The 27,678-nt window shown below is 47.3% G+C and overlaps 1 protein-coding gene across 1 annotated transcript; it reads left to right on the forward strand.

The window, feature by feature from the left end:
• Window positions 1-269: 269 nt before the first annotated feature.
• On the forward strand, window positions 270-27,678 carry LOC144108876 (venom serine carboxypeptidase-like). The gene is made up of 5 exons (XM_077642104.1): window positions 270-362; window positions 7,200-7,605; window positions 21,799-21,997; window positions 22,872-23,202; window positions 23,833-27,678. Exons 2-5 carry the CDS (start codon window positions 7,346-7,348, stop codon window positions 24,633-24,635), a joined length of 1,593 nt encoding a protein of 530 aa, XP_077498230.1. The 5' UTR covers window positions 270-362; window positions 7,200-7,345; the 3' UTR covers window positions 24,636-27,678.

Genomic DNA, 27,678 nt, shown 5'->3' on the forward strand with positions numbered 1-27,678 from the left:
TGTTACAGCCCCATAGCGGCAGGTGCGCTGTTTGCACCCGCGTAGCGGGCCTCTGCAGTGGCTATATGCCTGATAAGCCCAACATGGGTTCATGGTTACAACGGCCATATGCGACACTAAGGATTATGGCACCGTGCTTGTAGGGATCACTGCGTGTACTACTGGGCTTTGGTGCTTTGCACAAGCGACAAAGTAAATAAGAAGCGGGGCAAGGTTCGCTACCGCGCATGCGCATACTGGCAGCCTCTGTGCTGGGAACTCTTGAGCGGCTCTTGTGACATCGAAAACAGAGGTTTCCGCCCTTGCATTACATCGCCGAGAGGTGTTCTTCCTCACACCGGAGGAGATCACTGCGAGCTAAGGTCAGTGAAGCTCTTCCCCTTTGTCTTTCTATCGTATATGTTTCGGCAGAAAAGAAAGCTGGCAGACGCGTTTACTTGAATTAAAAAACTTAAGAGGTGATATGGCTACTTATTAGAGCCGTAGACTTCCTGAATTTTTTTTTTTACGGAGAACGCAGGTTGAATAATCGGTGCTAAAGGTTTGTTAGGTTCATTGCACTGGACCAGGTTTTGGTGCGTTACAATACTCAAGTACACAAGGCAGAAAGACGATATCGGTCGGTAATTTCCACGGCTGAGTTACGCGTCATCCTTTCTCAAGGTCTCCTTTAAGCATTACCGTTAAAGATAGCGCATTATTTTTTTTACTGATTTGGCGTTATCTTTAAGAGAAACAACTGTAAGGGAAAGTTCATGCTGATTTCGCTTTCAGAGCTACTGAATAAGATATGCATGACAAGCTATTGATAACGAGGTAGAAATGGTGCGAGGTTTAGTGGATTGCAGTTATAAATTGTTACTAGATATCTAACTGGCAGGCAGCAAACATAGCTTCACGCAATGAGCAAGTTATTTCTTTTCGCCACCCGCTTGACGTTTTAATTAGAACGTGGCTTCGCCAGCAACGGTGAATACACACTACCGAAAACGAAGGGCAGGCACGCGATGTAAGCTTCACTCCCGATATCAACCGCATCGCCTAGAGAGGATACCCGCTAAGGAATCATGAATCAAAAGATGTTGTTTGGAGGTTGTGTGCTTGGCGCTGAAACATCTGTACGGCAAAATGCTAGCATACTAAATCCCTAACTGCGCAGCACACTCTCTTTCCGTCTCAGCTTCGCTCGCCATTGTTGAATATATCATCATGTCAAAGTCGCAAGGTTAACACAAACACTTGCGCGATAAACAACTCGCAAGAATCAGCAATGTGAATGGATACCTATTCTCTGCCTACTCTACTCAGTCGCGCAGCAGTCATGCATCAATGCATTTTTATTAGTTATTTTTATTAGTTTCTGTCTTCAAAGGAGCTCTCAATCCTCGTCATCATTTATGTTTTGTTTACGTCGCTGCACTGCTACCACACAAGCTGCATGTAAACAAATAGCAGGAGCAGGTTACAACGAAAATACTGCGTCAGGAGAGCGGTGTCGTAAAACGCCACGACTGCACACTTTAGGCATCGCTGTGCACAAATATTGTGCACAAAAAAAAGAGTAGACGAAAAGTTAAACGCAGTCCTTCTTCAAGTATGCTTCAGTATGCGGTAAAATATTTATCCAGGTGAGGTAAAATATTTATCCAGTACTGTCAGAGATACTTGCCAGGCTGAAAATCCGTACGCTCGAATGGAAATTTCAAAACAGCGAGGTTTTCGATTTCTTCCGGTCCGCCTACTACGGCCGTTCACTGGAAGTGGCAGTATGCTTCATTTGTGTGTGCATTTTTGGCGGCACATTCGTTCAATGCCATAAATAGTACCACCATTATTTCCTCACCAAACATCAAAAACATGATTTATGGGGGTTTAACGTCCCAAAGCGACTCAGGCTATGAGGTACGCCGTAGTGAAGGGCTCCGGAAATTTATACCACCTGGGGTTCTTTTACGTGCACTGACATCGCACAGCACACGGGCCTCTATAACTTCGCCTTCATCGAAATTCGGCCCCCACGGCCGGGATCGAACCCGCATCTTTCGGGCCGGCAAAACATCAAAAACAGGAAAGGCGGGAAGAATATTCATGTCCCATGTCAACAAACAAGTAGCGATGCGTATTTACCAAGCTGATAAGATGCGAAGGGCTAAATGCCGGTGATACGTGTCCCGAATCAAGGCCAAAACGCGTAGTGATAATAGCGTCCCTCTGTTCACGAACGCAGTCCATCTAATCGCTCTTCACTCGGTGCAAAGGAAAGACAGGGTCTCGTACAGGGTGGCTGCTAGGAAAGACATCAGCACTCCGCGGCGAGCCTCTCGCATTTCGCAGATATCGCCGTTTCGTGACAGATAACCTCTAGTGCTGGGCTCTGGGCAGAAAAAGAAAGTACGTCACTCCACTCACAGAAACCACACGCACACACGGAGCCTTGAAGAAAACGGGCATATTGCAGGCCATTCACACCAAACTGTGTATTTGCCTAGTGCACCAGGACGTAATTTCATTTGCGCGTCATTTCAGTGGCAGCATAATAAACTCCTGGGCCTTTTAGGCGCCTTAGGTTTTCACTGGACCATTCTTTCACAGTACACTGATGTAGCGCAACATTTAGCTTCACAGACACACCCAGTCGGCTAACAAACGTGCTGATAGACTAACACTGGAAGCCACCTGTAACTGTAAACTAAATATTTTGACAGATTTGCCTGTATGGTTGGGTTTCAAGACTTATAATAAACTCTGCCCATCTCTAACCAACAATCAGGGGTAATTGGTGGCAGTAGCTATAGCGTCTTTAGGACGCTAGTTACTGTCCTCGGTCACCCCTGATAAAGGAGCCGAGCTGGCTTCGAGACGTTGGGTTTCAAATTAAAGTTTTTGGTTGGATTTGTGCAGAGTTTATGTAAAACACCTATAACTGTGTAGCCGATTCTCTTTCGACAATATGCTAGTTTTGCATCCTTATGAGGACCTCGTCGGCGTTTTCAACAAACCATAACTTCATCGAATGAGTGATAATTAAAAGCGCACTCTGTGTTCATTGCACATTCTTATATCAGACCGGGTATCCGGCTATGCAAAGCCGAAAAGCCGATACACCGGTCAGTGATCTACTTTTATATGACATGGAATGAGTTTTGCAAATCCGCAGATGTTGTTCAGCTCACTTCAGCCTTTTCTTCCATGAGACCTCAGTCTGCGTTGCTCTGCAATGGAGTCATGTGCAGCCCACGGGCCGAAATGCTCAGGTTTCTTTGATGCACCTACGCAGAGCAGTAAACCGTGGTTATCTTCCTGTTAACTTTGCGACGTTCCTTTCCTTATTATGTTTTTCTTTTTCGTGAAATAAGCGGTATCGGTATTTTATGCAGAAATAGTTTCCCTTATAAACACACGCCGGCTCAATCCAACACTAAAGAAAGGCAGTCACTTCAAACACATTGTGTCCCCTCAAATGACCCGGACTTTGTTTCCTGCAGCAACAATTGCTGGCGGTTCCTTCGGACAACGCTCCAAATATTCAACCTACCGATTTGTGTGTTGTCTTTTTTTTTTGTCCTGACTACCTTTCTAAGCTATTATTAGCCAACTATAGGGTTACTTCTTCTATCTATCGCAGAGGTGACTTCTAGTGCATTGCACCACGAGGTCGTGTCCGGGTTGTTAGACTGGCCGTGCTTCAATAGGCAAAGCAACCTGCGCTCTGTGCACACAAAACGAAAGATAAGGTGGCCATGCTGACGTTCTCATCTCGGTGGTTCCGGCTTTCTGTACACGAACGCTCGTGCTGCCCGAGTGTGATGACACTCTGTGCAAGGGCACCGCGGCGCAGGAGCTGATATGCATGTAGGACAGCGAAGGTTCGCTTTAAGCCTAGCCGTGGCACTCAAATTTCTATGGGCATCACTCAATTTGCTGGGCTCTGGTGAACGATACAATCAGTGTTCAACAAGCAGGATTCAAATTAACCTCTAATTTTCAACACATCGGAAGTTATGACGTTTAATGATGATGACTTACTTTTAATGCCACCTTGGCCAGACAGCGCCGCGGCTAACGAGTTTTTGGCCTGCAAGAGGTTGGGTGACAGGAACATTTTCTCCAGCATTTCGCCTCAGAAACATCGAGCACCACCAAGCCAAGGAAAGCTTGTACCTATTACAAAATCGGTGAATGCCCGACGTTAGTGGTGTTCAAACCCTGCGCCACCAAAATACGAGGCGGATTCCTTTTCCAGTGCGTGTCATCGCGGAAGTAATTATGTAGCACAGTCAACTGGAACAATGCAAATCAGAAAAAAAGAGACGCACACCATAATCGTATACGATAGACCACAGCCCCTGTGATTGTGACTCTTTTTGGGGCCTCGCATATTTAACGCTGTTCTCACTAATAATGTCTTCAAGCTGCTAAACTACCCAATCAGAAATATTCGCCCCGCTAGTTATGACGTTTAAAAATTTATATAGCAGCGTACTTGTTCACTATGAAACCAAATATGAACGAAAAAGTGGCATTCTACATCTTTTAAAAAACATCAAACCAATGATAATGACATGTCAGGTTCCGCTGATTACTATTTGCTTTCCACCATATAGGCAGTTTTTTTTCTTAAGGTGCAAGACTACCAGATAATGGATTATAACTGCCAAAAGGTGCAAGTGCGCTTGAGAAATGACTTAGTGGAGCGCTCCTGATGCAGTATGGCTGGAACAGTTTTTTTTTTTTTTAGAACAGGGGAGGGGCGAGGTGGGTGGTGGGGTGGGGGAGGAAGCGCTTCTGTTGTTCAGAACAACTTGTGCTTTTCGAAACTGACAACATTTTACAGCGACACACAAACCAAGAGCAGCCGCTTTGAGGTGCAGATGTGCACGAGTCCGCTACCAAATTTTTCGAAGTGAACTCTTCAACAGGTACCTATATAGTTGTGTTTATGACGCTACTTTTGTTATGCGATTCACCTTAGCCGATTTAAAACCATGAAAATGACCATTATTGTGAGGTCCGTCAATTTCGATATTGTCCACGATCTCCGAACTTGTGACCCAGCGGAGGGGCAGGAAAGATAGGTGTTTTCAAGAGGCTGACGATCAGTTGCATTAATGATGATGATGATGATCGATTTTTATGGCGCAAGGACATCTGTGGCAAAAGAGAGCCATAGCAAAAGGTTTTTTTCTTCTACCCAAAGTAGGGTCAAAGGGCTATTTCCCAAGCATTCCACCCCAGGTTAAGCCCAGCACTAGGCCAGGGGAAAGCTTGTACCCATTGCATCACCGGTGGGTACCCGGCGGCACTGGAGATCGAACCCCGCACCTCCCGCATGCGAGGCGGATGCTCAACCACTTGACCACCACTGCGGTCCAGTTGCATTAATGAACAGACTAGATTGAAATTGGAAGCCTGGAGGCATCGTGTCTCACAGACAACAAACGAGTTGCAACTTCAAAGCAAATTTAACCTCACACCAAAAACTGCATGGGATCCTGCTTGCACTGCCTTAGATGCAATGCAAAGCACGGAGGGGCAAAGCACGGAGCCTTACCAGAACTGCCGTCTCAAGCTTTTTCCCGGGGATTTTGTAAGTTTTTTTATGGTTTATGGGGGATTTAACGTCCCAAAGCGGCTCAGGCTATGAGGGACGCCGTAGTGAAGGGCTCCGGAAATTTCGACCACCTGGGGTTCTTTTACGTGCACTGACATCGCACAGCACACGGGACTCAAGAATTTTGCCTCCATCGAAATTCTACCGCCGCGGCCGGGATCGAACCCGCGTCTTTTGGGCCGTCAGCCGAGTGCCATAACCACTCAGCCACCGCGGCGGCTATTTTGTAAGTTCGACGTACGAATTAATAGAGACGTCATATTTTCTGAGTTACATAATAACATTCGAATATAATGTGGTCACACTCCACAGAGGCTTGGAGACATCCTCGGATAAGGAAAAAATGAATCAATAAGACCTGCGAAATAATTGACTTCCTAACCACACAGACAGACAGGGCGAAAACTATAACTGGTTTTTACTGCGCAGGGAACTGATTTTATGTGACTTGCTCGAAACATGAAGAAAATGAAACATCAGGGTGCTTGAATCAGCTTCTTTTCCTCTCTGCATGGTTGTTGGGCATGCGCAGAAAGTCTAGGTTTGTCACTTTCTTGGGAAGGCAGCGTTTTTGCAGCGATAGCTACATTACGGTAGCATTTCGAGCCTTCAGCGTGGCGACGCGCCACCTTGCGGCTGCACCGCCACGCTGTCACGTTGTTGGTCACGTGGTACGGAGCAGCTGCCGGCGGCGCGGCGCCGTGGCTGATCACGTGGTTGGTCACGTGACCAAGTTCCACTCAGCCAGCTGTAGCTATCGCGTCACTTCAGGTTTAACCAGAGCTAGACCACCACCATTTTTTTATGTGCTGTCTTTCTATTCATATTTTTAAAGCTTATATCAAATGAATTCTCGTAGAATAAATATCCGTCGAGAGTTTGCGCTCTATAGGCCCATTTGCAACTCTATTTATGAAATACGCTTCGCTTTTGTCCTAAAGTTCTCCTTACTACTTTTCTTCCGTGCTCTCGCTACCGAAGTGCCCCCTCCCTCTCTCCTGGCAAAATGTTTCTCAATAGCGGAAAATGCCCTGCAAGGCAAGACACGACGGCAGTTATTGGTGGCAGCTGCAGCTAGAAAACTTGCTCCAATAGTGCGCGCCGATAACTGCGGGCGCCATATGTCTCGGAAGCGCGTTGCAGGCCCCCGCAAGACGAGTACAGTACAGAGGTGAAGAGGCGAAAATGTGCTTACGTCAAATGTTACGAAATCGGCATAGGTGCAACGTTTCTGCCAAGTGCTTCCCGGTATGCGCGGAGTAGCTGAGGAGGTGCAGTGACCCAGAGGCTCCATGAAATATGGCGCTGTAGAGCAGGGCTTTGCACCATGCGCTGAATAAGGGTGCCTTGAACGTATACGGATTCAAGACTGCATGGGTTTCAGAAGATGAACAGTAACGTTCCGTGATCACAGCCCGCAAACTAACCAACTCTCTAACAACAGATGGCTACAGCCCACAAGCCAGTGTTTCGGGCGCCGTCCGGAGGAGGTCAATGTAAGCTTGCTTACAAACAATCACGGTATATCGATATCTCTAAGACGTGCACCTGACGCCGCCAAGCAGTGTCTGACGGCGTACCCCTGCAGCTTCGCATGGTCAGGCCGCTTCTCATCGGCAGCAGATAGGCGAGTCGTCGTGCACGCGCCTTGCGCAACGCCGTTAGCGCAGCCGAGCCCCCCGTGAGGAGAGGGGCCTATCAGCGAGCCGCGCCCCCGGCGACTGCTGCGCAGGCATGTTGGCGTCGCCCGCCGCCGTCGCAGAGGCCGGCCAGGCGCATGCCGGCACGTATCTGAAGGAGGCCCAGCAGCAAGAGCAGCAGCCCCAACAGCGGTGGTCGGAGCGCTGGCTCCAGTGGCGGGTGCGTGTGGACGAAACGATCGGCCTTCTCGTGTCCACAATGAAGGGCCGACGGTGTGTGCTCATCCTACTCGTCGCCCTGCTGCTGGTCGTATGCCTGGCGCTCATTGGGGCCTTCGCTGTGCCCAGACACCGGTGAGTGCTTGCTCCCTCTCATACCTGCTGCTCTGCGCTATGCACAGTGTAGTAGTAGTAGTAGCAGAAGTAGTAGTAGTAGTAGTAGTAGTAGTAGTAGTAGTAGTAGTAGTAGTAGTAGTAGTAGTAGTAGTAGTAGAGGTGCTGGTTTGTTCATATAAACTACAAACGAAGGACATGTCCGACATTCTGGAACAAAAATTTTGAATATTACAAAATTATAAGGTACTGTTGAAGTATTGAAGGCAATGGTCCATTATTCCGATGTGTAGCAAAATATTTCTTTTAGGGTCTTTCCATCGCTCGGCTGGAGCAGTTAAGACTGCCATAGAAAATCAAAGGGGAACGTTTTTGACGATGGCAAAAGCGTTAATAGAATAGAACGGGAGATCTTCAAACATATCGATTGCTATAGTGAAATTTTGCACAATATGAAACAGTTCCTTTCATAAACTCTTTCCGTTCAAAAATGTTTTTGTCCACAATTGTTAGGTATGAGATGCAGCATCTGGTGTAATAAAAGAGACGGCGAAAGGGAGGGAGGTGAAACCAAATAGGCGGGATAGTAAGAGAGAAGTGCGTGCCGACGCAGGAAACACATGCACGCCGTACCGCTGGCGCGTGTGTTTCTGGGCGCTGCTGGCAGTGACATTTCTTCTTTCTTACACGTTCGCTCTGTTACTGCTTCCCTCAAGAGAGCTTTAACAGCGAGCACTCAATGCGGAATTTCCTCCGGGATAAAAGGCGTTGGCGTCGTAGTATGTCATGCCTGTTAACTGCCGAGTTAACCTAGTTCATGACCAAAGGGAGTGCTGCCCATCAACGCTGTACCATGAGGCCATAGTAGGCTGGGACGAGGAGACACTTCAAGATGGTCCTGCGGGATCTGTGCTGTAAAAAGAAAAAAAGTCGGATACAATTCAAGAACGAAGCGGCAGATGTCCCTCAAAGGTCCTCCAGCCAATGGCACCTGCCCATTTTTATGACCCCGCGGTTAACCCGATTAAGCCGTGGTGAGAGTAATTCGATCGAGGCGAAATGGTAAAACGCCCGTATGTTGTGCGATGTGATCATCCTCATCATCCTGAATACGTCCACTGCAGGACAAGGTTCCTTCCTCTATTTCTCCAATTAACCCTGTGCTTAGCCCTGCAAGCTTCTTATAAGGTCTCATCCGCCCACCTAACCTTCTGCCACCCCCTTCTACGCTTGCCTTCTCTTGGAATCCACTCCGTTACCCTTAAGGACCAGCGGTTATCTTGCATTCGCACGACCACGCCCTGTTCATGCCAATTTGTTCTTTATTTCGGCTAAGGTGTCATTAACTCGCGTTTGTTTCCTGATCCATTCTGCTCTCTTCCTGTCCCTTAACGTCATGTCTACCGTTTTCCTCTCCATGGCTCGCTTTGCTGCCCTGAGTTCAAGTTGAACCCTTTTCGTTAGCCTCCACGTTTCTGCCCATTAGTGGGTACCAGTGCTCAAAGTCTGGATCCATCGCAGGGGAACCTCTAGGGATTCGAGCACAGGTGGAGAGGGAAATATAGAGGAAAGGAGAGAAAGTGGCTGGCGGCCTTTTTTACCCATCGTTTTATACGAAAGTGAGAAACTATTTTTAAAGGACTTTGTCTTCTCAGCTCATGTCACATGCCTCAAACGAACGATCCCCAAGCTCTGCCAGTGCGCTCCTTGTGGTGTAACTTTGGAGCTGAGCGGCCAGCTCTGAACTGACTCGTGGTGTGAGGGTACAGGTTTCATTATTTCTTCCACTCTTTCTGCAGTGCTGCCAACTTAGTATTTTTCTCTGTCTCGGTTCTTAGAAAACATGTTAATGATTCTTACTAAAAATCACAGTGAAATGTTCGAAACGACAAAGGTGAAATGTTTCGACCATCACTGACAACAAGAATAAGAAATGCTTTCTTGATTTGTGTTCATGCAGTCCATACCTTTTAGAAAGGGGGGTCTCAGATTAGTGGTGGAGTCCGATACTCCCCGAGGCCCCCCGAGGGCCCCCCACCCCCCCACCCCCGAGACCCCCCTGGCTTTAAGCACTGCTGGGCACAGGTAAGAGCAGCTGTTCTTACTTTTCTCTTGATGGATACTGGTAAACTGCCATTCATAATCTGAGAGTACCTGCCAAATGCGCCCCACCCCATTCTTATAGTTCTAGTTATTTCAGTCTCATGATCCGGATCTGAGCTTAGCACCCGCACTAAGTAGATGTATTTCCAACTACTTCCAGCGCATGGCTACCGATTGTAAACCATTGTTTCCCTCCAGAGACTGTTGAAAATTACTTTAGTTTTCTGCAAATTAATTTTTAATCCTGCCGTCCAGCTTTGTCATCCTAAGTCATTGATCATGCTTTGCAGTGTGTCCCCTGAGTTATTAACAAGGCAATTTCATCAACGAATCGCAGATTATTTAGGTATTCTCAATTAGCTCTTATCCACAACTGTTCTCAATTCAGGCCACGGAATACCCCGTAAACAGGCAGTGAATAGCAATGGCGAGGTTGTGTTTTCTTGCTTGACACCCTTCTTTGTTGGAATTTTATTGCTGACTTTAGGACGACTATGGTATCTGTGCATCCGCTATAGATATCTTCCAGTATGTTGACATACGGCTCCTCTACACCCTGATTCGTAGTGCCTGCATGACTGCTGGGCTTTTGACTGAGTGAAATGCTTTCTCGTAATCAATGAAGCCTAAAGGTCGGCTTGGTTATATTCGGTGGATTTTTCTATCACCTGATAATTATTGTGATCCGCTGTCGAATACCCTTTACAGAAGCTTTCCTGGTGCTTTGGTTGGTCCAAGTTTAAGGTTCTCCTGATTCTATTGGCGATTACCTTAGTGAATACCTTGCAAGAAATTGACATTAAGCCGATCGGGTCTGTAATTTTTCAACTCGCTGACATTCCCTTTCTTAGGATTTAGACAAAACTGTCGTTCTTCCAAGATTTTGGTATGGTCGAGGTCATGAGACATTGGGTGTACAGAGTGGAAAGCTTTTCTAGCACAATCTCCCCACCGTCCTGATCTGGTAACAGATCTACTGTTACCTTATCCTCACCAGCTGCTTTCCACCTTTGCATTGCTTGTAAGTATTTCTTTACATCCTTTTTCGCCACCGGCGAGATGCCAGATTGCTCTGCACTACTGCTTCTATCATTGTTGTCCTACGGTGCCCACGTTTCGCTTCGGGGCGTTAAACTCCACATACCAAACATACCATTCTAACCATCGTTCCCTTATATGAATGACCATTGCCCTCGTTCCGATACTCACTATCACTGACCAGCGCTATGTGTAATCATGTCAACCACATCATCTATTGTCTCGATAGTTACAGTAAAGGGTTGACTGGACATACGCAGTCGCGAACCATTCTAAAGCACACCCAAATGCGCAATCACCCTCTGTGATTCCGATGCCAAGCGATGAATATACGGACATGCCATTACGTAGGGCTGCGAATGTGGCCTACTTAGGCGCTAACTCAGCTAGCAGCAGAGCTGCACACATCTATGCAAGCCATTGCCCTTTGACAGAGGCTTTGGGATCAAGGCCGAAGACTGACTTCCAAAATTGTGCAACGTGTCCTCTAAACGAATTCTAACGAAAGCAAAGCTGCCAGAGCAGTAGTGACTGTGAATGTGTACTAATGGCATGCGCCTACGCGTGGCCCGCTTGTGAAAATTGAAAATTGGTCTTTGAGGAAAGGCAATGGCACACTATCTGTCTCGCATATCGGCGGAAACCCGAACCGCGCCGCAATGGAAGGGATGAAGGAGGGACTAAGAGAAGAAAGGGAGAAAGAGGTGCCGTAGTGGAGGGCTCCGGAATAGTTTCGACCACCTCGGCATCTTTACCGCGCATTGACATCGCACAGCACACGGGCGCCTTAGCGCTGTGCGATGTCAGTGCACGTAAAAGATCCCCAGTCGGTCGAAATTATTCCGAAGCCCTCCGCTACGGCACCTCTTTCTCGCGTGTGCGCGCAATGTCAGTTCTCGCGATTTTCGAATAGCAGGTATGCACTCTGATCTCATAAGCAAAAGGGGATAATTCATGTCAAAAGTTCTCAAACAAAATTTTATATTTTTTAGTATTTCTTGCACGGACTAATAGGCTTTCCTGTGTTTTATTCAAGTCGATGAATTGACAGAACTGGAATCGAGCGCCCACGTAATGCTCGCGCCGCGATGCATGCTTACGGGTTGTGCGCGCTTGGGTGTTGACATATATCGGATATTGCATGAAAAACGCATATCAAATTTGTTTTTTGCACAACGTGCTCAAATTGCACGTGGACATTATCAATTTTACATCATACCTCCCTCTATTATAAGTTTGTTGTTTTAATGCAGTAGCATTAGAAGCCTCATGAGAAAAAAATTCTGTCTACGGGCATAAAACTTATTGACTAGATGAAGGAAAATGACGCCACCAGACCGGTAGTGACGTACAGAGTCGATCACACTTGTCTAGAGCGCTCAGGCGGTGTGCTGCGGAGCAAATGAGGTGAAATCTCTTCGCAGCTGCTTTGCTAGCGGTAAGGCGCTGTGCGGTTCACGTGTCTATTCTGCTGCTCTCCAGCGCAACTCAGTAAAAGTCAATACCTGCTTTAGAATTCCGCTTTATTTCCCCCCAAATGGCACCTCTCGAGCACTCTAGAGAAGTGTGATCGACTCTGTACGTATATGCGTCCGTGTCGCCACCTCGAGGCACCTTCGCGTAAACTTCTAACAACCTGATAGATGAACCAAGGGGATGTACGGTTGTGTGCAGACGAACGTGCAGGGGTCCGCAAACAGCACCACTCGCGAATAACACAAAACTCGATATAAATGCATCAACAGCCTCGAATGCTATCGCAATGCCAACACACAATGTAATTAGGGGTTCCTGTGAATTCTGATCACCTATTACTGCTGATAACGAGAAAAGGGGAATACAATGCTGTCAAAGGAGGGCAACAGTTATCTCATATGCACGTAATTGAAGGAAGGCTGCTGTATTCAACAGGCACAGAGTCTCGAAAAAAAAACCACGGAGAGACAATTTTTTATGGCAATGATGATGAAGACAATTCATCAAAGCAACACAGGGAAGAGCTCCGAGTCGACAGCCCGGACAATACTGGAAAGAGGCTGTAATGTTGTGTGAAAAGGTAAGGTGCGTGTGCCCCGCTGCGGGGACACCGAAGGGTCTCCGGTAGTCTGAGCCCCCACCCCTGCCTAGATAACAAACACGCAACACTCTGACACAGTCTACAGAAAAACTCTATCTTTACCCTATCTCACTATCATCCCTCCTTCCCCACTCCTGCCCGCACCCTATGCCCAGAACCCTTCGCCTCTTCCCTACACAAACTCTCCCTGTGGACGGCGGACTCTTCCCCGCGGGTCCTAGAGAACCCGAAGACCTGGGAGGAGTGGGAGACCTTGCTGCGCTCGGAGGACCCGGCCCTGCAGACCATCGCCACCTGTCGGACAGCCAGTGTTATGGACCTTAGGAACATAAACACATGAGTGCAGTGGGGTCGTGCGGGGACCCAAAGGCGTGCCCCGAATTCATTCGTAATAATAGTTTTGTAGCGATAGCTACATAACGGTAGCATTTTGAGCCTTCAGCGTGGCAGCGCCGCCACGCTGTCACGTGCTTGGTCACGTAGTGCGGAGCAGCTGCCGGCGGCGCGGCGCCGTGGCTGATCACGTCATTCATCACCTGGTTGCTCACGTGACCAGCCACGTGGTGCGGAGCAGCTTCCGGCGAAGCCGAGCTGCCACAGCTGTGCGCATGCGCCGTGTCAAGTGGGACGATGATGAAGAAGGAACGCCCAGCGAAACGGAGCGGCGAAAGACTGACTTTACAACTCAAATGAGCAAGTTCCACTCGGCCAGCTGTAGCTATCGCGTCACTCTAGGTTTAACCAGAGCTAAACCACTGCCAAGTTCTCTCTCTGGAAATGATAGCAGGGAAGGATAAGGGGGGGGGGGGGGGCGGTTAGAAGAGAATAAAGAAGGATTGGGAAGGAGTAGCGAGAGAGAAATTCTTTTAAACTACCCATGTCCATGTCTGGGGTCATGAGAGTCAGGTGGTTAAGGGTCCGCCTACAATACGTTAAACAGGTGCTGAAGGAGAGTGCATAGAGATGTCGTTCTGTCCTTATGGGCAACGCGCAGGCCTCTCACGTGGGTATGTTGCGGAATTAATCAAACAGCAGGTCAAGGGGCTAAGATCAGCGGGTTTCCCGCATGATGTTATAATACACTCTTGAAATAAAATCCTAAAAAAAATTAAGTCATTTTGTAAGTTTGAACCACCGGGACCTTCGAGTGGGGAGAAAAGGAAGTATGCGAAGAACCGTACATTCATCAATTGTCCCACCAGTTAAGGCAAGTAGGCAGCACACTTTAGGCAGAGGTTTTGTTTTCGGCTCCTAATACAGTCGTCCCTCGTTAATATAGGCGCTTTGATTCCCGAACAAAAATATCCGTAAATCGAGTCGTCCGTAATAACGAATTATGAAGAAAAAACTTCTGAACATAAAAACGCTTTGTGATTACGAACTCCTTCTTTGGATAGTTGCGGGCTATGAAGTGGAAACTGGGCAATCTTGAAAAATCCAGGTGCATTATTCGGGCCGCCATTATCTTTACAATCATGTGCAGCAGATTTTAGAACGTTTGGAGCGCCTAGTGGTCCATGAGACGCGTGATGGTACCTCTTGGTGGGATGAAGCATCTCCTACTATGACTATTAGCATCTCAAGAGCTATGTAGTCACTTGGCTGACAGCTGCTGAATGTGGTTTTGAAAGTAGCGTACAAAAAAAATTTTACGCAGCCAATCATGAAATGCCGTAGATGGTAAGGTGCATCGACTGAGCACCTTGCTACTGTAAAGCATGAAACCACATACAGGTGAAAAGGCCATTACTCCGGCATTTGCACTTTCGCACTGGCTTTCGCTGGTGTTCTGCACTCAAAATAAAAAGGGCGGAACATCTAGCAAAGGCGCTCGGGATTTTGTTCTCATTGCTGTCCATATTAAGAGGACAAAAGCACATGAGTCCCAATGGGTTCCGTATATTTTTATCCTGTCCCTTGTCCGGACAGCGAGTTTTCATGTTAACGAGGCGTAAATGCATTAAAACAAGTTTTGTCCCCAGAAAAAATGTTCGTAATTTGAGTCGTCCATATTAACGGGGGTCGCATTAACGGGGCACGACTGTATACTAGAAAAAAAATGTGTTATCGTTGACAGAAAAGCTTTAGAAAAAAATTGAAAATTAAATAAATGTAGCAAGTAAAACATGAGCCGCAGTTTGCACCATGCACTAAGGGTGCGGCCTGTGGCATCGCTTTTACTTGCGGCAAGAACTATACAGGGCAGAACGGGAAATGCTAAACACGCGACTACGCCAGTACAGCACGCAATTAAAAATTGCTCCTTCTTCCAACCTGGCTTTACATTACAGGGATTCCTAAGTCCAGTTCCTCGAAAAAGAAACATGCACACCTTTTTTCTTTGCAGGATTAAAATTCTCTTCAGGCATAAGATCAGTCGAGAAGAGAAGTATGCGAGGTATAGGAAATTCACAAGAACTGCGACACAAGCCTCAGCACTCCCTCTGTTCAAATGAAATGTAAGGTTTGACGAAATCTCGTCTGGTCGGGTACTAAATTCATATGTAAGAAGAAAGGAATAGCACAATGGCTCAGCGCTTGCATTATATAGTCTCCCAAAAATTCATAAGGAAAACGTCCCGATGCGACCGATAGTGCATTTTACACGGTCGCCCTTATACTGCCTGTCGGGTTACTTGCACAAGGTTTTGCACCATTCGTTGGCAAGGGCTCGACCTTCATACGAAACACGGTGGATTTTATTGAAAAGGTGCGTGACGTCACGGTGGACGATGGCGAAATCATGGTATGCTTCGATGTCAAGTCACTGTTTACCAGTGTTCCCGTGGATCTGGCTGTGGAGATGTGCCGGTCAGCGTTGCAACATGACGACGGAGTGTGTGAGAGAAACCCTATCGAGCCATCGGATCTTCTGAAGTTGTTGCGGTTGTGCTCAGAGAACACTATCTTTCAAAGCAAAGTCTTCAAACAGGTTCGTGGCACTGCCATTAGGTGCATCTACCTCTGTGACAATCGCTAACCTTACCATACAAGCATTAGAAGGATGCTCACTGTCTTCTTTCCCAAAGGTATTACTACGATACATCGACGATTGCTTCTGCATAATCAAGAAGAACGCCCTGGCTGTTTTCACGGAACAGATAAATAGCATGGAAGAATCCGCCCAATTCACTGTGGAGCAGGAGGTTGGTGGCCGTCTTCCTTTCCTGGACACGTTAGTTGAGCGACGCGGCGACCGCCTTTCGTTCAAGGTTTACAGGACAGAACCGCACACAAGTCGATATCTACATTTCAGTTCTGTTCATCCGGCGTGTCACAAACGTTCTGTCGAGACCTCCCTCGCTAGACGTGCCAAAAATATTTGCTAAAAGCCTGATCATCGAGCTTCTGACCTACGCTAAGTGCGCCGAGAACCTAGTGAGTGCGGTTACATTAACATTTCGTGGATTCCGCTCTACAACGGTCATTACGCCCATCGCCACAGGTTGGTCCCCCGTGCCGAGCACGAGCTGCCATCCCATACGTGCCAGGCGTGAGCGAGTCTCTGGCTCGTGTTCTGCGCACTTACGGCGTGCATGTCGCTCACGCTCCAGCGTGCAAGATGAGGCACGAGCTGGTGGCCGTAAAGGAAAAAACTCAAGAAAGAAAAATTTCCTGGCGTAGTCTAAAAACATTTCCGCGCTGACTGCGACTACAGTTTCATTGGCGAGAGCGGAAACTTCGAAAGACGTTTGAGGGAACACAAGAATGACGTGACAAACAAGAAAAATATTGCTTAATAATAATAATAATAATTGGTTTTTGGGGAAAGGAAATGGCGCAGTATGTTTCATATATCGTTGGACACCTGAACCGCGCCGTATGGGAAGGGATAAGGGAGGGAGTGAAAGAAGAAAGGAAGAGAGAAGTGCCGTAGTGGAGGGCTCCGGCCTCAGAAAAATATTGCTTCGAAAGCATTTTCGGAACAGGTGGAAGCAAAGACACACAGTATCGTCTGGGAACAAGCAGCGATTATAGTAAGAGAAAATAATTGGCTGTCACGCCGATATCTGGAGTCCAGACTACAGACAAGGCTCCAAATCTCCCGCCTACGTACACAACATGCCTAGAGCGATTACTGCGACGCACTTAAGCTTCATCCTCTGGGCTTTCAGCTCAGTGTACAAGGCTTCAGTACGAAAACCGAAGCGTCATTAACATCTTTTAACAACAACCTTTTTGGTCGGCGTTATTCCTTTCTTTTGACACTCCCTCTGTTCTTATACATGACTGTGAAATTATGTACATGTATTCCTATCAGTAACACATCCTGTATACTTTTTAGGGGAAGCGCATGCGCTCCTGGATTGAGAGTGTATATTATCCATATCTTTTCGAATAAACTTTCAGTTGTTAGTAGCACTTGTCCTTCCTTCACGCTATGTAGCAGCGCTGTTTTGATGTCAAATACGTCGCAGGCACTCAGCGACAGCGGTGAGTGAGCATAATGTAATGTCAGCTATAGACTGTAGTAGAGTACGAATTAGAAAACCTACAGCTCGCAACAGGACCACATTGTCCGCAGTGCGTTCTATTAATCAGCTAGACAATAAGAGTAGCTAGCAGAATCGACATTTCGGGTTCTCGTCCTATTCATCAGGACACACAACGAATCAAATTCAATTTCGTGATATGCGTTTTGTTTGGCTCGAAACGAGACCCATAACAACGGACTGTTTGGGCATAACGGAGCAGCAATGCGTGGCGATCATGGACGTGGGCGGAGCTTCTCCGAAGATTTAGCTGCATTCGACAGTAGCAGTGCGTCAGCACAATTGCTATTGAACAAATTGGAAACTCCGTCGATACCACGACCAGCAGTAAATTCTCAAAACTACGCGCTATCGAACCACGCTTCGCTATCTCGCTAGGTCATAAGTAGGGGTTGGATTTTTCCTTTAAACCGAATTTACCGAAATCATTTCTTGACATTCGGTTTTAACCGAAGAAGGTCAGCATTTCTGGCATACATGCCGCAACTAACTGGCCATTAAGTAGCAGTTACAGTCGGTCACAGCCGAAAATTAAGAAATTGCCGGAACCAGGAACGTGGTAACTCAGAGATAGGAAGACCACTTAGCTAAGCGCTACTGGCTAGAGTAGTGCCGTTTGCTGATAATTGTCACCGACTTGAGGCCGTCACTTCGTTAATTATGTTTTTCCACTGCATGTACGGCCACTGAAGTCTTTTAGAACCGTTACAAGCAACCGTCAATGCGAAACCATGTATAAACAGCCCGAACGTGTCGTTTTCAGGCTTCCACGATGGTTAAGAAGTAGTTCCGTCGCTGCGCCAACACACGGATCATAGGGTGCGAGGTCTTTTCGTTCACAGCAGAGTGCAACCAGAATGTGACACTCAATTTTTTAGAACAAAACTTCCACTTACATTTTAGCTCACGGCCCAATCATTTAACTTCGGCATTTTTAATTTTGTTTCGATTGTGCAATTTTCTTTAAAAAAGACAGGCCTTCAGACTGCCATTTATGTGGTGCATACTACTACAAGAGCGGCTGGTTTAACAAAAAAAAAAGTTAATGTAAACTGTACGTCACTTCTGACCACACAGGGACAACATATATTGCACCAATAAAAACCGAGAATTCGTTTGTAGAAAACAGTATTCGCCGAAAAAAAAAGACGAAAGTGGTGTTCTAAAATTAGCAACGAAAAAAGTGCGCCAAATTTTCGAATAAAAACTGGAGTGTTCAGCCCCTACTCATAAGCCAGCATACCATTGTCGTTCGAAATTGACAAAGGGAAAGCATCGCAGTCACCCCTCGTCCCCTCCCCCGTGCACACGACACCGTGCGAATGCGAACACATCACGCGGTCCCATTCCTACAGGCTGGCGCCTTGGCCTAATGCTTTGCCTTGTGTATACGTTTGTGTACTCTGCACCCGTCAAGCACGTGGTTGTGGGGGAGAGGGAGACGATTGTAAATGCGGAGAGAAGAGTGCAGGCACGAATAGAGCGCATGCGTGCGCCGGCATGTTACGTGAGCTGGCTCGGAGGCTCACGTTGCCGTGAACACAGATCGTGTCTTTGCATTCATCCGGCGATGCATATCTGTCTTGTGAGTCACGTTTTCGCGGCAGGCATATTGTACGGGACAATTGTAACGGTGCTGAATCATATTAGATGCATATATGACGGGCTTCCATCGATCAAGTGAAAACTTAATTGCGGTATTATTATAAGCGCTGTGACGAAACACGCAATCAGCATTTTGCCACATAACCAACAATTCTGGACAAAAGCATTTTTGAACGCGAAAGAATTCATGAGCTCAACTCTTTTATATATTATGAGATTTCTCTATAGCAATCAATGTATCCGCAGATCTCCCGTCGGAAGGCTTGAATTTTTTTACAATTAACGTCCTTGCTATAGTCAAAGGCTTACCTCATTCGTTTTCTACGGCAGTCTAGCTGCTCGATTCGAGCGATGGAAACACTATAAAATGAAAAAAAATTGTACACATCGGAAGAATGGAATATTGGCCTTCAATGTTTCTATGTCATACATTACAGTTTTCCAACATTCAAATTTTTTTTTTTCAAGAATGTTCAACAAGATTAGCCACCAAGTATGACTGGCAAGTATACACCTTGATTTTGTAAGCGATTTTTCTTTTCGTGACCCATTTTTATTCTAAGTTTAACGCAGAAGAAAAAAATCGATCATCTTGAATGCGAGTTAAAAGTTTACTGTTATACTCGTCGCATCTGCGCGCCTACAACCGACGGAGTCCTGGACTAAGGTCACCGCTCGAATCGGATGGCGAACATCTACCCAGCAATGTAGAATTAATCGAAAAAAGGTTTTTTCTCCTCATCCTCAAACGTGAGCCGGGATAAGTAAGAAAACAAACAATTGCCGCTAGGAGTCAGTACTTATACATCCCATATCCGTTCGAGATCCGTTCGTTGACCCGGTCTCCGGTTTGGAAGGACGGCCAATGCTGCATTTTTTTCTTCTTTATTTCTCTTTCACTTGCTATATGGTTTATGCTTTATGAGCGTTTAACGTCCCAAAGCGACTCAGGCTATGAGGGACGCCGTAGTGAAGGGCTTCGGAAATTTCGACCTCCTGGGGTTCTTTGATGTGCACTGACATCGCACAGCACGCGGGCCACTAGAATTTCGCCTTCATAGAAATTCGACCACCGCGGCCGGGATCGAAGAGATAGCTATTATAGGCGCCGTCCAGCTGCACCCAAACGGATTATGTATAATATTAAACCTCCTCAGTAAAACTAGGCATGGCAGAGGCACACTCTCAACACAAAGGAGTAAAAAAAAGAGTAAGCTGTCCTCTAGCATACCTCCTTTCATAAAAGGTAGTGCGCTATACGACAGATCTCCAACTCCCTTTTTACTCTCATATAGACGCATTCGTGTTTAGAGCGCAGGGTTAAAGCAGAGGGTAACGATGTCAGGAGTGAAGAAGTCAAGCGCAGGAATACTCAGGGAGGTCGAAAGAGAATGTGAAAAATTGGGAGTAAGCGCGCGCAGCGGCCTCAGTTGGAGCATTTTGACGTCACATTGTCTGCCAACGTCACCCATAATAGGCTCGTTTTACTTGTAAATACGGGCCTCACCTCGAGGCTACCGGCGAAGTTCTGAGAGTTGCCAGGAGCTTATGTATCTCCAACCTGTATGCGGCAGGGGACGTCCTAATTCCCTGTACCTACAAACTGCACCATGACGATACCAACAGCAGGCATTCTCAAAGCTAAGTGCAGGTGTCAGTAGATCACATTCCATAAAGCTAATCGCCTTCATTGTTCTTCAGGTTAGTTCGGTAGGAAGCGTTGCCATTACGGCATCGCGGGGCGTACTGTATATTCAAGGGGTACGGCCGACGGCCCTCGACAGAAGTGCTTAAACAAACGGTGTCAGAAAAATGTTATAGCTGCCCACATACGAATTACGCGACGATTTATGATGTAAGGTTATCAGATATATCATTAAAGTGAGAGTGAGTGAATCCGCGTGTGCGTGTGAGTGAGTGAGTGAGTGAGTGAGTGAGTGAGTGAGTGAGTGAGTGAGTGAGTGAGTGAGTGAGTGAGTGAGTGAGTGAGTGAGTGAGTGAGTGAGTGAGTGAGTGAGTGAGTGAGTGAGTGAGTGCGTGCGTGCGTGCGTGCGTGTGTGCGTGCGTGCGTGCGCCTTTGTGTGTGAGTGAGTGTCTGTGTGTGTGTTGTGTGTTGTACGTGTGTTTTTGTGTGTTCCTGTGTCTGTGTGTGTGAGCGAGTGTCTATGGGTGAGTGTATGTGTGCATTGTACGTGTGTTAGAGAGAGAGCGTTTATGTGTGAAGACCCACACACTCAATAAGTCATTTAGCTACTGCTGTCACTCCTTACGTGTGGCGAAAAGGCAGATATTTTCTTTTTTCGTTCATCGCCCTCCTTTCAAATCGATTGGTTCTTTTCTCCATTTTCCATTGTTTATTTGCACTTTATTCGGCGCTGCAGCTGGCGATAAGGGTTGCTTACTGGCTGTCATCTGTGACGACAGCAGTGGCAGTAACCATCGGAAGCTATCAAAAAAATAGTTAACGAAAAAATGGTTGCAAAAAACACTCCCGGCTGGTTTGCTCCATTCACACAAAGCAACAGGTCACCTGTTACTTTCGTCAGATGGTAATCAGCAAAGATAAAACTATGCCCTGCCCGCACCGCCTATGGAACACCACGCTTAAAAGAATTTAAAATAAATAATCAGACACGAGGCAGGTATAAAAAGTGCAATCTTTGGATACCAAAAAAAAAAGAAAATGTCATATACCATAGCGCTAGCTGTCGAGGAAGGACCAGGCTGGCGGGCGTTTAGGCAATTCCTAAACTTACAGTTATGTTTTAGTTTTTAAAAGAAGCTCACCTAGTACTAATGACATTTTTCTTGCGCGTACGTATGTCATTCCGACTAACCCTTCACACCGGCTGATGCTTGGGAAATAACGTCCCCTCTGCCGTCGACACTGAATCCCAGGCGAGGTGACAGAGGTGACGAAGAAGACGTCCTCTACCTCAGCCCCCACGTGCAACCGAAGGAGACGAAGGAGGCACGGCGGCTCAGCGCAGTACCCATATTCTTTGCCCCGGACACGGGTGCGGAAGCACACGCCGGTCTCGTGACGGTCAACGACACCCTCGAGAGCCACCTTTTCTTCCTGCACGTGGAGGCCAAGGTGAGAGCGGGTACAAGTAGTCGCGAATACCATTTAAAATTTCCCGCCACGTTCACACGTGTTATAAAATCGTTGAACTAATTCATTGCAAGGTCACACCAACTCGGCTGTGTTAGATCCCCGTGTTCCTGCAAGTCGGATATGTATCATCATCAACCGAACTGAATATATCAACCGCAAAAACAAAAGTTATCTTCAGAGATTGAGGTTCTTAGCTACTGGTGGGATTAGCCTTGAAAATGTTCTGCCGGCAAATGCTCTATCGTTGCTACGCTTAGATATTAATTGAAATGGTAATTTTTGGCACTGATCAGTGACCTGGCAGATTCACGCCGGCATGCGCACAGTCCCCACAATACTTGCCAGCTTCTGCTATCACCATCTGGAGTCCAGGTCACAGTCAGTCTCAAAGCAATTTTAGAAGGCGAGAAGTCTACTTTCTGTATCACCTAAATTTAGAGTATCGAAGGCGCCTGGCCACCAACAATCATACAAAGACCATTGAGAATCCGGTTTAAACTTTTAATACTATCTATTTCTGGTTGTCTACACACAGCTAGTACAGGGTGTGTACGTTCAGAAAGGTTGCTACCAGCCAGAAACGATGCACACACAACAAAGAATAGCTCAGGACTCGAGTTGGTAGTAATCCTTTATAACACGCATTAGCAACAGGTCCCCCATTCAGCCATGCTTCAGTGTGTACGATACGATAAAGCTTAATGAGGGCTACCAAAGCACGCCATGCGCGCGAGCGCCGGTGTCGGCAGCCTAAAAGACAACCGTCACGGGCTCTGCTGAGCATCATGTGTTGTGTCATCATTCTACCAGCGTTCAAAAGCAACTGTTCTTCCTCAATGATTTCCTATTCCAGCACGACCACATGAATGCACCTCTACTACTGTGGCTGCAAGGAGGTCCCGGCAGCTCTTCCCTGTTCGGCCAGTTCCTCGAGAACGGGCCCTTGGCCCTTGACGCCCAGGGAAAGCTGCATCCAAGGGAGTACACCTTACGCGATTACGTCAACGTGATTTACTTGGACCAGCCCGTGGGAGCCGGTTTCAGCCGAACGGCCAGCCTCAAAGGTTACCCCACGAACCTCGAAGAGGTAGCCCGGGACATCCACCGGTTCCTGGCACAATTCCTCCAGCTCTTCCCACAGTACAAAGGACGCGAGTTCTACGTTGCCGGGGAGTCATACGGAGGTAGGTAAAGCGATGCTGAGGGTTCAGACAACCGTGGAATGCAACTTCATTGTACGGACACTTTGATGAACCCTATCATTCACGAACCACCCTAGACAACCTTGCATTATCACTGTCCTAATTTGTACTAAACATGTTGCAGTTAACACTTCTGAACCACGGTTCTTAATAATTATGTTACCATGAGACATATTTCAACAGAACAACCTTCAAGTCTTAAGTCTGCCTTGAGTGCAGCCACACTACTTGCTGTTGTTAGAGGTGCAACTGTGTTCCACACAAAGTTGCGTCTACGCTGGATACCAAAGGTCAAGAAACAATGCAAAATAGGCGGTTTTAGCTAGTTCGTTCAACAGAGAGAGGAACTTTCACACCGCACGGAATTGGAGCAAGGACAAGTTGGAAGCGACTCGTAGCAGGAAAAACAGCAGTTGTAGATACAGCATACATTTGACGACCTGCAAAACGTGCGAGGCCCACAAATATGGGCGCTCGCACGCAGCTTATGGAACCGCGTATGGTACTTCAGGATTAACGACAGGTGTGAACGGCCACTCTCTTCATGCCAGCTGCCAACCGTTCGAAACCGTAAAGTATCTCTACTTGACACCACTTTTTTTTCCTTTTCAGCAAGAGCCGCCGTGGCCTTGGCAACGCGGCTGCACACGAATCAGGACCTCCCAGTAAAACTGAAAGGCATCATCAGTGGCGTCGGTTTCCTGGGTCCTGTAGCCGACATGCTCGACCTAGCCGAGTACTACCGGCAGTTCAGCCTGCTGGACTTCCAGGGCTGGCAAGCCTACAGCCGGCGCATGGAGCAGATCAAACAGATGGTGGCCGAAAATCGCACAGACCAGGCCGCGCAGCTACTCTTCAAGACCGCGTTCGTCGCCACGGCGGGCGCTCCTCCCACCATGTTCCAGCGGCTGACTGGCTACACCTACGACGGCAACGCGCTTCAGAGCGTCGAGCCGGCCGAGTTCGCCGCCTACAGGAACTACGTGGCCAGCGAAGAGTTCAAGGAGGCTGTCCACGTTGGCCACAGCGCGCAGTTCTCGAGAGATCCCCTCATCAATCAACAGCTCATGGGCGACTACTTCCGGAACATCACGGACATGGTGGCCACGCTCATGGACAACTACAGGTTCCTCGCCTACGCGGGACAGCTGGACCCCATCTTCTCGGCGCCACAGGTCGAGTCTTTTTTGCGAAGCGTGGAATGGAGCCGCGCCGAACAGTTCAGGCATGGTCGGCGGTTTCCTCTGTACGCTGGATCCCACGAAGAAGGCGTCTCGGGCTACGTGACGACGGCGGGGAACTTCTCCTTCGTCATGGTCGCGAACGCGGGGCACTACCCTGGCTTCGACCAGACGCGAGCCACGGACGAGGTGATGAGGCGTTTCTTGGCCAACAATCTAACTCAGCACGCCTAGGTCGTACTATGACAAAAACCAACTGTGCAGCGCCCACTTCACTGCAATGGACAACTACTCCTTCAGTATCAAAGACCATGTACTTCATTATGCATCCGAACAAATCACCGAGTGATGTGCGCAGCATGTCTTCCCAAAAGAAAGAAGAAAAAAAAAGACTTCGAAAAACCTCGGGTTGGTCCGAGGTGAGTGCTGTGTGAACTGACTGTTAACTGCTCTTTTTTTTCTTTTTTTTTGTTTTATACGACTTTGTGTACGCCTTTGTCGTGCAATATATGTTTCCGCGTCGACGTAGGAGAGTATTTTGCTGGTTTTCACTGTTCCCTGAGCGAATGAGCAATCTTATCCATATATGTGAAAACAGGCTTTCAACTTTACAACGCACGGATGACACACTTCTCTGGATTAACATGTGCAGCCAAGTATAGTAACACTCAAAGCAGTGTAGGGGTTATTTACTAATTCCGCCAGTTATCACGTATGTCTACTTACCACTACGTCTACTTACAACCAGTCATCATGTTTTTCTTAAATACAGCACCCTGTTATAAGTAAATATTTCATTTTGTGTTAACTGCATTGGTAGGGAACATTGTTTCAGCCAGTTGCTCGCACACGCTCGCTTACAGCCACAGCGTGCAAACACACTTCTGCCGCGGCGTTCTATTTTTAGGCAGGAATAAATCCCTCCCAAGATGTTCTTGTTTCCGAACCATTTATATGTGCTATTATTCCTGCATATCGCTTCCCCATTAGCGTCGTCTCGGTTGATAACGTATCATTTTTCCGCAGAACTTAAATACTTACAAGTACAGTCGCCCATTGTATGCTATTACTTGTTTGAATATCTGTCTTCTACTCCTTTTAATGCTTTCAGCAACAAATGAGGCACGCACCGCAGAATGACAATACGTTATGTGGGGGTAGCTCAATAATGCTCAGGCAGGTTAATGTCACTTCGAAGGCGCCAAGGCCGTCATTTAGAATTGTTAATCGACATCGCTTGTGCATCCTCACCAGGAACTAATATGTTTGTTTTTGTTTTCAGCATTTCATTTGCGTCGTTGGCCTTTAATTTGTTGCTGGTAGTACATACACCGTGCACGTAAGACACTGCTAGGAACGCCATCCAGGAGCGCATTTATATGTACGGCAGGGCCAGCCCCCCTCCCCTCTCAGCAAGACTTTTTCTACGAGACGAAGTCCAAAGAACGCATTGTGCAAATAGCACTGTTCCTCCTTCCACTGTCCCTTCCGACAGTACCCATCCTCTCTCTCTGGCACGAGCGCATAAAGTCAGCGAATTTGACACCGTCTAGTTGTCATCTGGTAAGTATACAGGTCACGTAATGGCACAGATCATTTGCAACCAATGGTCCCCGGCATAAGTTCCCAGTCAACAACCAGTTGGGTTCTCGGGTCTTGCGGTGCAGCTCGCATCGCACGCCTAGCGCCCCGAATCTAAGATGATGAGAAGAGCTTTCCTCCTTGCCCCTTCACTGCTTTGGAGTGCAAGGATGCCACTAGATTGCCAATGCACGGCCCAGCTGCAAACCCAATAGACTGAAAACTTTTGGAAAGGACAGTGTAGTACATTTTATAATGGCGGGTGGACCTTTAGTGCAAAAGCAATATTTGACGGGTTCGAAGCCAACCGAGAATCTTGTGTGAAGCCTCGGAGTAACACGGGTAAGCGCAGGTATGTTCGGAGGAGCGTCGCGCCAGCTGTAGCCAATGAGAGGATGGCGTTGCGCCAAGCTGCCGCCGAATGGTCAGAGGGTGTGAACAGAATAGCGAGGAAAACGGTTGCGTCCACATTCAAATGTCAGAAAGATGAGGAGAAGAATGAACACATGCTTTCACACATCTACTGGATTTAACTATGTTAAAACCCTACCACTTTTTCATTTGCTTTGTCATGTTGTGCGCATTTTCTTCCTCTTTCTTTTTATTATTCATTTGCTTTCTCCAGCGCAAGGCGCTACCAGCGAGCTGAGCAAGAACTATAGAGACGGAGCGAAGAGACGAGCTCAGAGGCTCAAGTCAAAATTCCATGCGAAAGAAAAGGCGCCGATCTGGAACTCTTTTGTGCAGCCAGAATCAGCACGAAGGCTCTCGGTTTCCCTTTGGCCGATCAAGACGAATTAATCCCTCCTAGTGCGGAGCTCAAATGCGTTTCATTAAATTTTTAAGTGCAGGACAGAGGAACCAAAGGGCCTAGATTAGATCATGTAATTTTCAGGCTTGTTGCGAAAACAAACTTCGGTATAGCACTTCAGGTCTGACAGGGTTAAGCTCACAGTTATCACCTTCATAATGGTTCTACCTGTAATACACTCTAGTTATTGCTCAGCCGTTCATGTGAACCACATATTAATCAGGTTGATTCGCTTTTATGCCTGACGACACCCTGCCGCATATCAGGCCGAACCAAGCGCATGGGCATGATGGCACTGCCGACTGCGTGGTGCCAGTCTAAGTATAGTCATGTGCTTACACTATCTCCGCAATGTCTGTAATGACCAACTACGTTCACTAGGTCGACTGATGTCTTGCTGCTTTAGTTTAGGGTTGTTTTTGTCAGTGAGACATAGCAAGCAGGCATAATATTCCTCGTGGCTAAACATGAGCCTCAGCGAAAGTATCCACCGATCCAACACCTCATGCTCACTAGCGGATCGTCCCTGCATTTGTCTGTAGATGTGCGCGCGAAATGTCTCCCTTTTCCGGATGCCATCAGTGGTGTGCACGTACAAGGGGTGTTGAATAAGTTGGGTACCCCAGTATGTTTTCTCTGTGCTAGAGATCTGAGCTTCTCTGCGCAAGTCGGGAAACGCCTGACATGCAACAAACACGGTAGCAGTTCAGTCTAAGTAGAGCGCTCGAAGTGCAACGTTGCAAGTGAAGTACAGTAGAAGCTATGATTTTCGTGGATCATCGGGTCAAAGTTGTTATGCTGCCTATAGGCGGCAGGCAGACGTGACCGCCACGAAGTACAAGAACTGCCAAAATAAACAGCGAACGTGGTTTTTTTCCTGGTTCG

The sequence above is a fragment of the Amblyomma americanum genome, chromosome 10, assembly GCF_052857255.1.
Source record: "Amblyomma americanum isolate KBUSLIRL-KWMA chromosome 10, ASM5285725v1, whole genome shotgun sequence".
NCBI classification, from domain to species: domain Eukaryota; kingdom Metazoa; phylum Arthropoda; class Arachnida; order Ixodida; family Ixodidae; genus Amblyomma; species Amblyomma americanum.

Coding starts and splice junctions, on each gene's coding strand:
- LOC144108876 (XM_077642104.1), top strand. CDS start 7,346: ATGTTGGCGTCGCCCGCCGCCGTCGCAGAGGCCGGCCAGGCGCATGCC. Junction 7,606..21,798: donor TTCGCTGTGCCCAGACACCG/GTGAGTGCTTGC, acceptor ACTGAATCCCAG/GCGAGGTGACAGAGGTGACG. Junction 23,203..23,832: donor TGCCGGGGAGTCATACGGAG/GTAGGTAAAGCG, acceptor TTTCCTTTTCAG/CAAGAGCCGCCGTGGCCTTG.